General features: G+C 37.8%; 1 protein-coding gene across 1 annotated transcript in view; it reads right to left on the reverse strand.

Annotated features, from left to right (window-relative positions):
* CPB1 (carboxypeptidase B1) overlaps positions 1–12,831 on the reverse strand; it is a 38,564-nt gene extending 25,733 nt beyond the window's left edge. The window contains 4 exon segments of the mRNA XM_024131886.1: positions 5,364–5,427; positions 5,430–5,487; positions 12,576–12,651; positions 12,761–12,831. Coding sequence (XP_023987654.1) covers positions 5,364–5,427; positions 5,430–5,487; positions 12,576–12,651; positions 12,761–12,831 — 269 coding nt within the window.
* Between the last annotated feature and the right edge of the window lie 4,265 nt (positions 12,832–17,096).

Raw genomic sequence — 17,096 nt, forward strand, 5'->3', positions numbered from 1 at the left:
AATGGACAACCACGAAGAAATGGACAAATTCTTGGAAAGGTACAATTTTCCAAGACTGAAACAGGAAGAATTAGAAAATATAAACAGATCTATCACAAGTAATGAAATTGAAAGTGTAATTTAAAAACTTCCAACAAACAAAAGTCCAGGACCAGATGGCTTCACAGGCAAATTCTATCAAACATTTAGAGAAGAGCCAACACCCATCCTTTTCAAACTCTTCCAAAAAATTACAGAAGGAGGAACACTCTCAAATTCATTCTATGAAGCCACCATCACCCTGATACCAAAACCAGAAAGGTATCACAAAAAAAGAAAACTATAGAACAATATCACTGATGAACATAGATGCAAAAATCCTGAACAAAATACTATCAAACAGAATCCAACAACATATTAAAAGGATCATACACCATGATCAAGTGGGATTTATCCCAGGGATGCAAGGATTCTTCAATATATGCAAATCAAGCAATGTGATAAACCATATTAACAAATTGAAGGAGAAAAAACAAATGATCATCTCAATAGATGCTGAAAAAGCTTTTGACAAAATTCAACACCTATTTATGTTAAAAACTCTTCAGAAAATGGTCATAGAGGGAACCTACCTCAATATAATAAAGGCCATATATGACAAACCCATAGCAAATATTATACTCAGTGGTGAAAAACTGAAAGCATTTCCACTAAGATCAGAAAGAAGACAAGGTTGTCCACTCTTGCTGCTCTTATTCAACATAGTTTTGGAAGTCCTAGTCCCGGCAATCAGAGAAGAAAAAAGAAATAAAAGGGATACAAATTGGAAAAGAAGAAGTAAAACTGTCACTGTTTGCAGATGACATGATACTATACATAGGAAATCCTAAAGATGCCACCAGAAAACTACAGGAACTAATCAGAGAATTTGATAAGGTTGCAAGATACAAAATTAATGCACAGAAATCTCTGGCATTCCTATACACACAACGAAAAATCAGAAAGAGAAATTAGGGAAACAATCCCATTTACCATTGCAACACAAAGAATAAAGTACCTAGGAATAAACCTACCTAAGGAGGCAAAAGACTTGTACTCAGAACACTATAAAACACTGATGAAAGAAATTAAAGATGAGATAAACGGATGGAGAAATATACCATGTTCTTGGATAGGAAGAAGAATCAACATTGTGAAAATGACTATAGTACCCAAAGAATCTACAGATTCAATGCAATCCCTATCAAACTACCAATGGCATTCTTCACAGAATTAGAACAAAAAATTTTACAATTTGTATGGAAACACAAAAGACCCTGAATAGCCAAAGCAGTCTTGAGGGATAAAAACAGAGCTGGAGGAATCAGGCTCCCTGACTTCAAACTATACTACAAAGCTACAGTAATCAAGACAGTATGGTACTGTAACAAAAACAGAAATATAGATCAATGGAACAGGATAGAAAGCCCAGAGATAAACCCACACACATATGGTCAACCTAATTTATGACAAAGGAGGTAAGGGTATACAATGGAGAAAAGACAGCCTCTTTAGTAAGTGGTGCTGGGAAAACTGGACAGCTACATGTAAAAGAATGAAATTAGAACACTCCCTAACACCATACATAAAAATAAACTCAAAACGGATTAAAGACATAAATATAAGATCAGACAGTATAAAACTCTTAAGAGGAAAACATAGGCAGAAAATTCTTTGACATAAACCACAGCAAGATCTTTTTTGACCCACCTCCTAGAGTGATGGAAATAAAAACAAAAATAAACAAATGGGACCTAATGAAACTTCAAAGCTTTTGCACAGCAAAGGAAACCATAGACAAGATGAAAAGACAACCCTCAGAACGGGAAAAAATACTTGCAAATGAAACTACAGACAAAGGATTAATCTCCAAAATATACAAACAGCTCATGGAGCTCAATATCAAAAAAACAAACAATCCAATCCAAAAATGGGCAGAAGACCTAGATAGACATTTCATTGAAGAAGACATACAGATGGCCAAGAGGCACATGAAAAGATGCTCAACATCACTAATTACTAGAGAAATGCAAATCAAAACTACAGTGAGGTATCACCTCACACCAGTCAGAATGGCCATTATTAAAAAATCTAGAAACAATAAATGGTGGAAAGGGTGTGGTGAAAAGGGAACCCTCTTGCACTGTTGGTGGGAATGTAAATTGATACAGCCACTAGGGAGAACAGTATGGAGGTTCATTAAAAAACTAAAAACAGAATTACCATATGACCCAGCAATCCCACTACTGGGCATATATGCAGAGAAAACCATAATTCAAAAAGACACATCGACCCTAATGTTCATTGCAGTACTATTTACAATAGCCAGGACATAGAAGCAACCTAAGTATCCATCGACAGATGAATGGATAAAGATGATGTGGCACATATATACAATGGAATATTACTCAGCCATAAAAAGAAATGAAACTGAGTTATTCGTAGTGAGGTGGATAGACCTAGAGTCTGTCATACAGAGTGAAGTAAGTCAGAAAGAGAAAAACAAATACCGTATGTTAACACATATATATGGAATCTAAATTAAAAAAAATGGTACAGATGAACCTAGTTGCAGGGCAGAATAAAGACATAGATGTAGAGAATGGACTTGTGGACATGGGGTGGCGGGGGAAGCTGGGGCAAAGTGAGAGGGTGGCATGGACATATATACACTGCCAAATGTAAAATGGATAGCTAGTGGGAAGCAGCCGCATAGCACAGGGAGATCAGCTAGGTGCTTTGTGACCGCCTAGAGGGGTGGGATAGGGAGGGTGGGAGGGAGGCTCAAGAGGGAGGGGATATGGAGATATATTTATGCATATGACTGATCCACTTTGTTGTACAACAGAAACTAACACAGTATTTTGAAGAAATTACACTCCAGTAAAGATCTATTAAAAAAATACTGTTATTTTTCTTGGTGCACACATTTTAAATTTTTTCCCTTGGTAATTCAGAATCTGATTAAAACTACCAAATGATGAAAGTCTTAGTGAAGAGGGTTGGAACCACTGAAAAATCTGAAAAGCTATTTTGGTAGAACTTGTACAGTAGATGGTTCCTGTTACATAGAAAAACAACTGCAAATTCTTGCCAGCAGGAAACCATCTAAATACATATTAGTTACCACATGAGGTAATAATGGGATGCACAGGGACTGCTTGCGGCCCCGGCAAGGATATTGCTGGTGTGCTGCTCCAGGATTTCTAGGGAGTTATTATTACTTAATATTTAGGAAATTATATGCCACAAATGTGCTAAGCAAAAATTAACAAGATCTTAGCCTTCAGGGAACATCCTATATTCTACGTGAGACAGCATTCATACACAATTCCCTAAAAGTTTATGCATTAAAAAAAGACATGAGTTTTCCTCCTGGTAAAAGGAGATTGTTACCTGATTAGAAGCCGTTTTACTACTTTGTGATCTGAGTAGAGTTAGGATGTCAATTCAGGTGGCTAGGGTTAGCTTATGGTCGTTGATCTTCCTTCTGTTCTTCTTAAAGAATTATAAGGAAACTCATCTTTTTGAATATTATTAAGGGGTCCTATAGGCTAGGATTTTAGAAGTCCTTCCTAGTGTAATAAGAAGAGCAAAATATCACAGACGTGAATCTTAATCACATTTTGAAACTTACTGTATTATATCTTTGTTTTAAAAAGGCAGTCAGTTCTTAAGGTCACATTTTGACACTTCCCTCAGGCAGAAGCAGATAGCCAAGCTGTGTGAAGCATGATAATGGGGTTAAACAAAACAGTTTCTGTTGACCTTTAAAAGATGTATAATCTACCTCTTTGTACAAGAGTAAACTATAGCAGCATTCACAGCAATAAAAATATCAGTTGCAATTTATTTACATATTGTTTTATTTCATTGTCACAACAGCCCTTTGAGAGTGGCATTATATATATCTTCACTTTATGAAGATAAGGTTAGAAGGATCCTTTCCTTATAAAGACAAGGGAACTGAAGCTCAGAAAGGTTATGCAAATTATCCAAGGTCAGACAGCCAGGAAGTTGCAGAGTCAGGATTTAAGCCTTGTCTGTTTTTTCCCAAGGCATTTGCTTGTTGCATTATGCTGTACCACTTCTTCTAATGGAGATGCAGATTTTATAGGTGACAATTCTGATATCTTTACTAGCATAAATACTATTCTATAGTTTTAGGATGTGAAAAATAAGAGAAAATTTCTGTTAAAATTATGTAGGTCACAGTTTCTCAAAATATAATGGAGACTTGAGCTTATGGTAGGGGATTGTTGGATAAACATTTGAATGTTCAAGACTGGAGTGTGAGACTGTCTCCTTGCTCCTTGCTGATCCACTCTCTGGAGGAAAAACTCTGCTTTAGTCTAAAGACCTCATTTCCTCCTTCCCTCAAATGCAGATTGAGGGAAGTTCTAAGCCTTAACATATAGTCTGTTCTCTACCTAGAGTCTGATTTTTCATTGTCTTTGTTTGGCTAACTCCTCGTCTTTTAGTTCTCAGCTGAAGCCTCCTTTCCTAGTATGGCCCTCCGTGATCCCTAGACTTGATCTGTTCCCCTGCAATTCCAGCTCTTTACTCTTCTTGACATCTGTTACACATATTGCAATTCTTTGTTCATTTTCCCCTGAAGGGGATGGGCCCTATCTGTTTTTTCAGCATTTGTTATATGTAGATGCTCACTATCTATTTGTTGGATCAACAGATGGACAACTGTCTCCACTTAGAAGATATTCTCATCTTAAAAGGCTTAGATGGATCAGTGTGGTATTTGGGGAAGATTCATGGCGTGATCAGCTTAGCCAACTCTACTCTAGGCCTTTGGGGAACCACTTTCCTTTCTTTCAGTCCTTCTCTCCATGCCTTCTCCTACCCTTAGAGATAGTTGTGGACTTTGGGAGGAAAAACGACAGAAGGACCACTCAGTCTGACTCTAGTCTGGTCCTTAATCTAAAGGAGCACGAAGAACCCTCATGGCTCACAATAGGTCTGGTGATCACCTGGCAAGAAGACTTGATATGATTTGGGACTAAAACTGTGTTGGGCTGATAATAGAATATCCATTGGTTTGCCCTTTAGTCTATATATCACTTGTAAACCAGTAGCAGGTCAAATATCTGGCTAAAGAGTTGGGATCCAAGAGTCAAACCTGTTTTTATTAGAGCAATAACTAAACACAAAATCTACCAGACTTGACATCTTAAGACTTGGAATTCAGGGCCAGCTCTGCCGTGACCTGTTTGTGGGGCCCTGGGGAAGCCATTGTCTTGGTCTTATTTTTATCTTCTCAGGTTTTTTTGGAGACCAGGATGAGAGCATACATGAGAGAGAATTTTCATAACTATAAAACATAAACTTACTCGTATTGTAGTTAATTCTGCTTCAGAACGTCTTCCACAGTGAAAATATCTTCTGCTTTAACACGAAGTCAACTGTACTGTGAGGTTTGATTTGTGTGACAGAATCTGGTTTCCAGAAGTCAGTCTGAATAAGGAATAAGGTGTATTGTACTGGACACCTATAATTCAATGGGTGAATTATCACCAGCAAGCACACTATTGCTGTACTCCAAAGAGTTATTTTCAGACTCAAATTATCCATGAAATCTCTTAAAAATCTCTCCTTTGAATGAATAAGAGTTGGGACCAAGCAGTTAGATGTCAGTAAAAGTGTTTACACATACATACATAGCATTAATTGATTATGAACAAGCATGAAGAGCATATAATTATCTCCCATAATGCTAGTTAATTGCAGTATTCTATAACTGCTCTCTTCTATTTATTGATTTTCTAGAACAGTTGCTTATTGTGATAGCAATGTTTGTGGTAATGGATGTATGTGCTGAATGAATGATGCTGAATTAACTGGAGCCACAAAATTTAAAAGCGAGAAATTGAGCTTTCTCTTACTTTTTAATGGACTCATTTTATGAGTTTATCTTGGAACTCAGTGCTATACAAGTCATAGTAATGTGTGGAACCAAGAACATCCCTGACCTGTGGAGAATCCATCAGGGAGGAAAAATGTATCTTTCCACAGTGGTCATGTTGGCACCATGGCCAGAAACAAAATATTCTTGAGGATCCAATAATGTGCTGACATTTTCATTTGTTCAATTATTCATCAGCTATTACTGAGGACCTATTATGTGCTAGGCTCTGTGCCTGATACCAGGAATACACTAGTGAGCAAATCAAACATGGGGAGATTTTAGAGGAAATTGTGCACAAAAGTAGGGTGACATATTTGATAATTCTAATGTTTTTCTTTGTGGATGTGTGGTTTCAGATCTCCTTTTTCCTTGGGAAAATATTAACCAATGACATTCTGCCTCTCACAGGTCTCTGTTTTTCTGTTCTTTGCTTGAGCTGAGTAAAGGCCTAGAAACCTGAGGTGTCCCTGACATTTGATCTTTCTGTGCCCTGTGTCTCACTCAATACCTGTTTAGATATTTATGAGCTAGTCTCAGGATGGAGATGTGACAGGTGGTGGTATTTAGGACCATTGCCTTGGAACTTAGAAGGGAGTTTGGGCAGACTTAGAGGTTGTTAAATAGAAACTGATGATGTAAGATAATAAGATGACTCAATTTTAGATATACCTGTGGAGAATCCAGGTGCCTATATCCTGTCCTGGTAATCTTCAAACCTCTGTAGATGTCTAGAGGGTACTGAATCATGAGTCAGGGTCATAGGGAAGGTCAGGGGAATGGGAGGCAGGGACATTAGGATTACACAGGAGGGATTCCAAAAGAAATAGTGTGAGCGTGGTTGTCACTAAGGTACTGAAAAGAGAGAGTACTGATAATTTGACAAGGATTGGCTGCAGAATGTGATCTATTGAGTCAAAGATGAGAGGATAAAGGTGAGAGGTTAAAAGATAGTGGAGGGGGACTTCCCTGGTGGTCCAGTGGTTAAGAATCCGCCTGCCAATGCACGGCACGCGGGTTCGATCCCTGGTCGGGGAACTAAGATCCCACGTGCCAAGGGGCAACTAAGCCTGCATGCTCTAGAAGCCCGCGTGCCTCAGCTAGAGAGAAGCCCGCATGCTGCAATGAAGAGCCCGTGAGCGCAACGAAGATCCTGCACGCCGCAACTAAGACCCAACACAGCCAAATACATAAATAGATAAATATTTTTAAAAAAAAATAGTGGAGGAAGTATAAAGTCTTATCATGATAAAGACAGAGAAAGCAAGGGCTGGTGATGAATTCTAGTTAGCCAGCATTGTAAAGAGAAGGGCCATGAAGAGAAGCACATTATAGGAGAAAGAATATTTTTAAAAGTGAACTCTGAATTTGTGTTCTTAATAAATGCCTGTCATTCCATGGTGGGATGGGAGAGGGAGGTGTATCTTTATTATAGACACAGAGGTTTAGAATTGTTAAAGCACATAAAGTCCTCCAAGCATCTGTAGGCAACTTGACAGCGCCCCACTCACACCTAACACTGGGGCCTTTTAGCGTGCTCAGGAGACTCCCCACTGCCAAGATCTGCATCTCTGTGCTTGAAAACTCCCCCAAACTGGAAAAAGCCTAACAGCTCGCAGCAGGCAGGAGGTGCCAGAGAAATAACTCTTTCCAGAGAAGTGCTTAACCAATGACCCTAGCAAGTTGATGTCTAAATATTCCAATCCTGTCATTTCTCAGGTGGGATAATTTTGATGCATGTGGTTTGCACCCTTTCCTGGAATTTCTCTGTAGGATTAAAGCTCTAGTCATCCTCTGTGGTAGCTGGCTTAATAGTGCCCCTTTTGTTTGCTGCCCTCCCTTCGCTGAATCACTCCTCACTTGTCTACCCAGGCTCCCTGTACTTTCCAGATGAAATCTTTGCCCTTGAATCTTTGTCTAAGGGTCTGCTCTGGAAGAACCTACATTAAGATGCTAGCTTACCACTTAGAGTAACAAATACCTGCACAATATCCTTGGTGATGATTCTAATACAATCTTGAGTATATCTAGTACTACTTCAGAACAGTCTAATTGCCTTTTGGATGGTTTTCCTTCTGATATTAACTTGAAAGTTGCCTTCCCTAATCTTCTAACCTCTTGTGCAAACGTTTGTCCCGGCTCTGCCAAATATTGGGAGAAATATATATATATTATATATATATATATATATAAAATATATATATATATAATATATATATATAAAATTTCTCAACCCCCTTTAAGAAAATACATATATATATTTTTAAATGGGGTAGAGAAATCTCATAAGCATGTTTGACAGAAGACTTGCAGACGTAACCTGAGGTCCTGTAACAACTCCAGTTTGACAAGGAGAAAATTGGTCAGCAAACATACCAACATCCAACACTATGGAGTCCTGCAAATATGATGCAGACTTAGTAACCCGGAGTTAGTCCCCGGTTCTTAGGAGAAACGGAGCCAAAAATCAGGAGCAACATTATAGCCTTATAGATGTTTACAATGCATTAAGTATGGTTACAAATAATAAAATATTGGTACAGGGAGATAAATATAAATTTCGGTAATTACCAACACTTTGTGAATGAGATATATGTTTAAAATAGGGAAGTGGAGTAAAATATGTGATATGAGATATGGGGAATTGAATTATTATATGTAAAGGAGTTATAAAACTGAGGTTATAAAATTATAAATCCAGGAACCTGAGTGACAAAGAACCGTTTGTTGGAAGATGAAGGAATATCTTTAAGTGCTACCACTGTGGGAATGTCAACTTAATCAGCCAGCTGGCTAATACTTAGAGAGTCCTTCCTAAAATATATTACAAGACCAGCACAAAAGCAAGTAGTGTATTCACCTTAAATTCTTTTGGGAATAAGAAGGATTCATAAAAGAACAAATATTTGTGTTGGGGAATTTTGGTTCTTCACATATTTACACAAATTTGTTTCTTCACATTACGTTTGACTGTGAGTTGAGCATATGATAGACTCTTCATTTATCTTGATGGAGTTTTCCTTTCTTGTTGGAAGAGGAAATGACCTCTACTCTAGGCCTAGTTCCAGACAGCAGGGAGAAGCTTACAATCATAATGGAAGTGATGGGAACATTGGAAGACTGTAACCAAGTTACCTTGGGCATGCACCTGAAACTACAGAAACAGAGTTCAAGAAAGTACTGAGAAAAGAGAATAGGTTTCGTGGTGAATGTCTCCAATAAAGGAACAAGGAGATAAAATAAAATCCTTACTATACAGTTACATATGGATATGCTGCTAGAGTCCATTGTGGTCACAGTTCTCTCCAATACATTCAACTTTTAAAAGGACATGTTCAAAAGCAGGGAGGAAGGACACATGGCCAAGGATGAATACAAAGACTGGATGCCCTTGTAATGATCTTATCAGGAAGGCTACAGTCCAGAATATGCTGCACTTGCAAGATTGCTAAGGAGAGTAAAACTCTCTTTTTTTTTAACATCTTTATTGGAATTTAATTGCTTTACAATGGTGTGTTAGTTTCTTCTTTATAACAAAGTGAATCAGTTCATCTCCATTCCTGTCTTACCCCTAGGTTCTTCATGACCCTTTTCTTTTTTTTCTTAGATTCCATATATATGTGTGAGCATATGGTATTTCTTTTTCTCTTTCTGACTTACTTCACTCTGTATGACAGATTCTAGGTCCATCCACCTCACTACAAATAACTCAATTTCGTTTCTTTTTATGGCTGAGTGATATTCCATTGTATATATGTGCCACACCTTCTTTATCCATTCATCTGTCAATTAAAAATCTCTTTTTCAATCATGTTGGAAATAAAATGAATAAAGAAGAAACACGCAGTCTCACTGCTTGGAGCTGAAGTATAATGTTTGCAGCTGGAAGAGAGGAAGTAGCCAGATTGAACTCTTGTTTGGCTTTTGTCTTTTCTAAGGAGTTATACTATCTCTTGTTTTTTCTACTTCTACTGAGAGGTGAAATTACCATAAGTAAAGAAATTTTCAAATATTATGATTTTAGCAGAAAAACCTTCTTTGGAAAGAGAACATTGAGGCCCAGGATAGATAAGGAGAGAGGGGATTAGTCTGGTAATGCAAGTTGCATTCAAAATCCTGGATCTAATGACAGTAATGATAACAAACGCTTACATAGTTTTTACTATATAAGTTCTTTCTAAGTGCTTTACTTATATTAATTCTTTTAAATCTCACAACAGTCCTGTAAGGTAAATGCTCTTATTCTCCTTATTTGACAAATGAGAAAGTTGAGACCCAGAGAGGCATCCAAGGTCCAGCTAGCAAGTGGTAGAGCCAGGAATCGAACCCAGGAAGTCTGAGTCCAGATTCTCTGCTTTTGACCACCAGAAAATGCTGAATTTTAGGTAACTAAAAAAATACTGAGGATGTGAATGCAGAACTTTCTGAGCAATCTTGGAGGAATCAGAGCTTGAAGGGATCACTGAGGAGTGGAGGGGGCGTGGCTTGGGTTTCGTGAACAGGAAGACACGTGAATTCCAGAAGCGGGAGCTCCAGGGGCCTGGCATGGATACTGGCAGAGTAAACTGGAAGCAGACGGACTGTGAATATTCAGAAAAGGAAGCCATGATCCTTGGGAGCCGGCACGGCTTAAAGCAAGAATAAGTCAAGCCAGAAAAAAAGAAAAAAAAAAAAGAATAAGTCAAGCCCAATTAACTTCATGTTATTATTGAAAGAGACCACTAGCCTGACAGAATGCTGAATCTGGATCGTAGCAAAGCGTTTGACCAAGTCTCTGCATTTATATTCTTCTTTACAAGCTGGAAAGCACAGTGTTAGCTCTAGGTAACACCGCAGTAACTTGGGTAGTAGAGCAAACCCATCCAAGGAGAGTTGGTTAATGAACCACTTTCAGTGCTTACTTAACACTGTCTGGCATATCGGAGCCTCATGATAAGTAGGTATTAAATGAATGAACCATGAAGAGTGCCTCTAAGTCTGTGCTGACCCCTGACTTACTTAATGTTTTTCCTTCATCAGTGACAAAGATAAAAGTTAAGGAGGCATGTTTATCAAACTTGCTGGTGATACAAAGTTAGGGCAAAGAATTATTTGGATGAGTGAATGAATTTTTAAAACTGTCTCAATATGCTATCAAGATAATTTTTAACAGAGTAAATCTAAAATCCTGCATTTTGGTTAAAAAATCAATTAGGCAAGTATAGAAGGAAGAATACCTTGCTTGAGGGTGATTCATGTGAGAAAAAAATCGCCTAATAGTTTTGATTGGCAATAGGTTTACTATAAGCTAAGAGCATTCTAACTGTTCAAGATGTTAAAGAGAATCTTAGGCCCCATTAATAAGTGTCTGCTGTACAAATGAAAGCAGGCAGTGGTCCTGCGGCGTGTATTAATCAGAGCACGCCTGGAGGTCCATTGTCAATTCTGAGAGCCACATTTTAAAAAAGAAATATAGACAGAAAGATTGAGCTATATTCAGAGGTGACCAGAGTGATCAAGTGTCTGTAAACCAGTGCTAAGAGAAATGATGGAAGGCCTGGAAAAGATAAATCTTAGAAGTGAGACAGTATTTGACTCAGCTAGGTCCAATGGGTCAAAGATAGAGAAGGTAGCTTTCAGCTCAGTGTAACGATTAAAATGATTTGTAAGGCAAATTTGCTACCTTGAAAAAGCAGTATTCCCACTATCCTTGGAAATGCTCAAACAGTTTTTATCAGGGCTAGTAACCAGGGATGCTGTTTCCACTGAGGAAGTTCAAATTTGAGTGAAAGCCTGCAATAGATGACTTTATATTCTCTTTGAATTCTAACCTTCTGAATCTGTTTCAGATTATGACACTCTGTACCTTCTTTTTTCCTCCACACCTTAAAAACTAAAAAGATAACTATAGAAAGATAGATGGATGGATGGATAGATAGATACTTAGGAGCTAGTAGAATATTTTGGTTTCTATAGTCATGAAAAGACAGCATTGGATCAAGTAAACTATTGTGGTCAGCAATAGCTTCCTGACACACACTATATATATAATTAAAACTGTCAGTTTTCATCCCATATACAGGGGATTTTTTAACCTAAAGTAGCCTAGAGATTTTGGTTTCTTGAAAGTAAAAGTATGAAAATCACTCCTGGCTTTTTACCTTCTTTACCTCCTTCATGCCATATCATTAAGAGGGCCTGAATCAAGGTCATGAAAACTCAAGCTGTTTGATTTGGAATGAAAGAAAATCAAAGAGGACAGATGATACATGGGATGTGGAAATGAATATCAAGTTGGACAAAAGCCCAGTTTTTCTGTAATATCCAAGCTGATCATTTTTCTCTTTTGCCTTAGAAGGGAAGTTACTGTACATTAGATGTTCTATGACCTTTGCAACAGTTTCAGCTCATTCAGTTGTCATGCTCTGGCAGCTCTTCAAAAAGTTACCCTGGATTTATAATACTATAGGGCTTATGGCAATCTAATTTAGGCAGAAAAAGAAGGCGTGGGGGCACTAAATGTTTTTCAAGTTTTTATTTCTTGCTACAAAAGTGCTATAGTTAATATTTCATGTCTTTCTTCCTTTGATGGAATCATAGTGTAATCTAAGATTTTAAAATAAGTGTGAAGGAAACCCTATAGCATAGAATTATTATTTACCTGCATGGTGCTGGCCAACTCACGGAGTAAGTTGATGTCATTTTCATCTTCAACACTGACACGGAACACCTTCTCACTGACTGGTGAGATACAGAAGAAGGAGAGAAAATTTAAAATTGGGTAATGTGTTCACATTTTTTGGCTAGCAAGGAAGGGCTTGCTCACTTAAGGTGTCAGTCACTTACCCTTCAAAGCGCTCACCGGAATGGTGAGCAGAGGCTAGGGTCACAGCCACGAGAAAGAAGAACGCCAACATTGTGCCTGATTACGTCTTTTGGTGGGTTTCACCTGCTTTTATAATCCGGGGTGTTCTTTGTTTTCTTCTCCTGATTACAAATAGGCACTATCAAATCTTGATTAAAGGTTTTCCTGGCATTGTTGCCCTGGTAGCTGTGTAAAGTCTGCAAGTATATCTCTCTTAACACCTGTGGAAACAGAGCAAATAATCTGAAGTTCAGCCTGTCTGATTTGGATGTCAGACCTAGAATGGTCTGGAGGTAAAGGAGTTTTAAATAAAATCTATTTTATAGCCTTTAACATTTTTTTGATTTGAGAGTTATATAGAACAAATTCTATAGAATTTGACATCCCAGTCAAGGTGTAGAACATTTTCATCAGCGTAAGAAGTTCCTTTGAGCATCTTTCCAGTCTATTTCTGTACTCCCCTCAGGCAACCACTATTCCCATTTCTAGCTTCATGCGTTAATTTTGTCTGTACTAAAACTTTATATAAATGAGGTCATATGGTATATATTTCTTTGTGTCTGGCTTCTTTCATTCAAGATGACATTTTTGAGATTTATTAGTGTTTTGTTTGTATTATTGGTTTGTTCCTTTTTATTAATGAGTGGTATTCTATTGTATACCACGGTTTATTCTCCTGTTGGTGGATATTTGTATTGTTTCCAATTTTGTGTTATCATGAATAAAGCTGCAATGAACCTTGTGTACAAGACCTTTTGTAGACGTATGTTTTCATTTTGGAGGGAGGTGAATATAAGAATGGAATTGCTGAATAATAATGTAGGGAGGGTTTCACACTATTAAGATTCTGCCACACATTTTTCCACAGTTGTTGTATCATTTTAAGCTTCCCCCAGTATCCAGTTGCTCTGCATTCTCCCTAACATTTTGGTGTTATAGTCTTTAATTTTGGTAATTTTAGTGAGTGTGCAGTGGTATCTAATTGTGGTGTTAATTCGTATTTCCCTGATGCCAAAGACATTAAACATCTTGTCATGAATTTTTTGACCATTTGTACGTCCTCTTTTGTGAAGCATCTATTGAAGTCTTTTGCCTTTTAAAAGAAGTTAATTGTTTGCCTTTTTATTATTGTTTTTCTTTTATAATTTGGGTCTTTTACATTTTTTCCCAAGAAGTCTTTGACTATCCCAAGGCCTCAAACATATTTGCCTATGTTTTCTTATGGGAGCTTTGTAGTTCAGGTCATTATGCACAATGTAAGTTACGGATCAACACATTTGAAAAAACATGGGTATCCAGTAGATCCAGTACTATTTGCTGAGAAGGCTTTTCTTTCCCCATTGAATTATAGTCGGTGTCTCTGTCAAATTCATTTGGCCGTATACGTGCGGGGTAATTTCTGGATTTCATATTGTGTTCCATTGATCTACTTCTCTAATTTCATACAACTATCACAGTGTCTTAATTACTATATAGTAAGTCTTAAGGTCAGAGAGTATATAAATCCTTCAGCTTAGTTCTTTTCCAAGATTGCTTTGGCTACTCTAAGTACTTTCCATTTCCGTATATATTTCAGTGTCAACTTGTCAATTTCTATGAAAATAGAAAAATCCTGCTGGAATTTTGATTGGTGTTGTCCTGATTTATAGATCAATTGGGGAGAATTGATATAATTATACGTTTGAGTCCTCCAGCTTATAAGCATGTTACCTCTGTACATTAATCTGGGTCTTTGTCAAAAAGTGTGAAGGGTCTGAGATACTATCCTACGTACAAGATAAAAGGTTATCCAGCCACAGTTTCATAGATGCTGGCAGAAGACAAAACTCCTGGATCAACATTGAAGGACTTTATTATGCAAGCACAGCAGACAGCATAAGCTTTATGTTTGTTTCAGTCCTTTTACTCCCCAGCCCTATGAGGATGATGTGGAGGTGGGCCCAGGTAGATGCTGGGTGCGAAGGTTTGTGTCACAATTGAGGTATACCAAGTTTAGGAACCTCTCAGTCTTATAAGGGAGCTGCTAGCAAATCTGCCCAACTTTTACCCCAGAGGAGACATTAGCTTTAATATCCTGAATGGCAAACAGAACTTTCCTTTGCCCTGGAGGGGGATGTCATTTCTGTCTTTCAAGTTGTTTGCTGTACAAACATCTTTGAAAAGATAGTCCAAAATAAAAGCTGTCCCAAGACATGCAGAAACAGAGGGATCCATGAAGACTTGTCTCTCAACAGTTCCTACCTCTTTCTATACACTCTTGACTTCTGGTGAATTTTTCCGTGAGTGTGCTACTCTGTTGGTCACTCTTACTAATCTGACTGACAGGGACTGGGACCAAATCCATTCAATTTGCCTAATATGGCATTTAATTAAGGTTAATATCAATAGGACTCCCAACAGTATGAGGAAACTAATCTGTAGTATTGACCTCAGCCATGCCTCCCTAGGGTACCAGATCTAACCGGCTGAAGAAATTCCATAAAACATCAGTGTCTGCTTTAGAAAGTCAGGTAGCTTTTTTCTTAAATTTCAGTATTGACTGTTCCACTGAGACAACAATACAGTTACAACAGGAAATATTAGCTGTTGTATAAACTCCACCATCGCCTGAAAGAAGGGAGTCTAGAGCAACTCTGTCATGTGTAACAACTTAGAGTAGGGGTTCGGGTCTGGATGGCTAAAAAAAAGAATGACATAATCATTTGTGGATGACTTGTGGTATTGTACTTGGGATGGTAAACATGCTAGAGAATTTATTTCACTTGGTCTTTGTGAATGCAAGTGGAGGGCAATTAGGATTTTCCGTTAGTAATTAACATTTGTTTTTGTCAGTTGCAATAATTTTTCATAGACATTAAAATTGCTGCTTCCCATCTCATGTTTATATATTTAAATTCTTCTTTTTTATGCACAGCTTTGGTGATTAATAAGCCAAGAGGCACCTTTGTGTCTGTTTGTGTTTCATGTAACAGCATGAGATTTTGGAGAGGCCGTAAACTGCCCCATGGAGTTATGATTCATCCTATGTGATGTCTCACTTTCTGGAAGAGCACTTCCCCAGGCATATTCCGTGGTGTTAAATAGGAAAGGGTTCTAATGTCAAACGTGTTTGCTTTAAACTAAAATAAACAAACTCATTTAGTGTAGGGCTTTTTAGAGTTGTTAATATGTATTGTAAATTATCAAAAAGGGACTCTGATACAGCATTTCCCAAACTTATCTCACAGTAGAGTGCCAGGTTTGTTAAGTCCAGCTAAATTAGAAGGTTTAGGACTATTGCTAGACCATTGTGTTTGGTTGTGGAACGTTTTCCTCAAAAGCATCACTTAGGACCAGTGATTTTGGGAACACATTTTGGGAAACTCTAGACTGAGTTAACAAAGGGAATGACATTAACTTGTGGGTTCTTGGTCTGTTTTGTTCAAGGCCAAAAAGTTTATTGTGACTTCAGTGTTAAGGTCAGTAGGCTAATGCTGTCGGTGTGATTGTAAAATACTAAGAATATATTCAGAAGAATGTTTACAGGCATGTTTTGAACACCCACCTTGGATTATAAGTTATACTGTTTAGATGGAAGTTCAGTGAGTATATACAAATGTATATATAGTTACATTTGATTACATTTAATTATATGATTTATGATATTGAAGTATAACTTGTTTTTGGAGCTGTATAAAAAAAGCTCCACTGAAGGATAGACGGGTCCAAGAGAAGGAGAGAGGGACCTGTACTCTCTATGTTTCTAAACAGTACCCTGCCTCCAGGATGATGTTGTCATGGATGTCAGGCTCTCCCAAGTTTCACCAGGCAGATAAGTCTCTCCTCTCAGGAGGGGCAAGTGATGATCACCCCTCCTGGGAGGAGTGGCTCAAAGTGACTCTGAGTATTCAGAGATGAAATGGGCTCGATTTCTGCTCTTCAGGCTCTGCGGTGCCAGGTGTATTAGTGGTTAGACACAAATTGTAAGGAAGTAGTTTTCTTGACATCTTTCTTATTTTTTGTAGAGTGTGGGTTTAACAGTTGGGTCAGTTGATGATTCTGGGCAAACCATTCTCTCAACTTGAGTGCTACCTAGAACTGATGGGTGAGAAGTAAATAGAGGGCTCTTCACTGTTAAAGGACCAGATGATTCAAGGGAAGAGAGATAAATCAGGGAATGTGCAACTTGTGTTCAGTCAGAGAAAACAGTTCTGATGACTTGGAGGAGTTCAATTACTTTGTACATATATCTGTGCCTATTGGATATTGAATAGGAAAAATTTTATATAAAAATTATTCTCTCAGAAACCCGGTATCATCATCATTGTTGTCGCCATC

Source organism: Physeter macrocephalus, chromosome 1 (assembly GCF_002837175.3).
Source record: "Physeter macrocephalus isolate SW-GA chromosome 1, ASM283717v5, whole genome shotgun sequence".
NCBI classification, from domain to species: Eukaryota; Metazoa; Chordata; class Mammalia; order Artiodactyla; family Physeteridae; genus Physeter; species Physeter macrocephalus.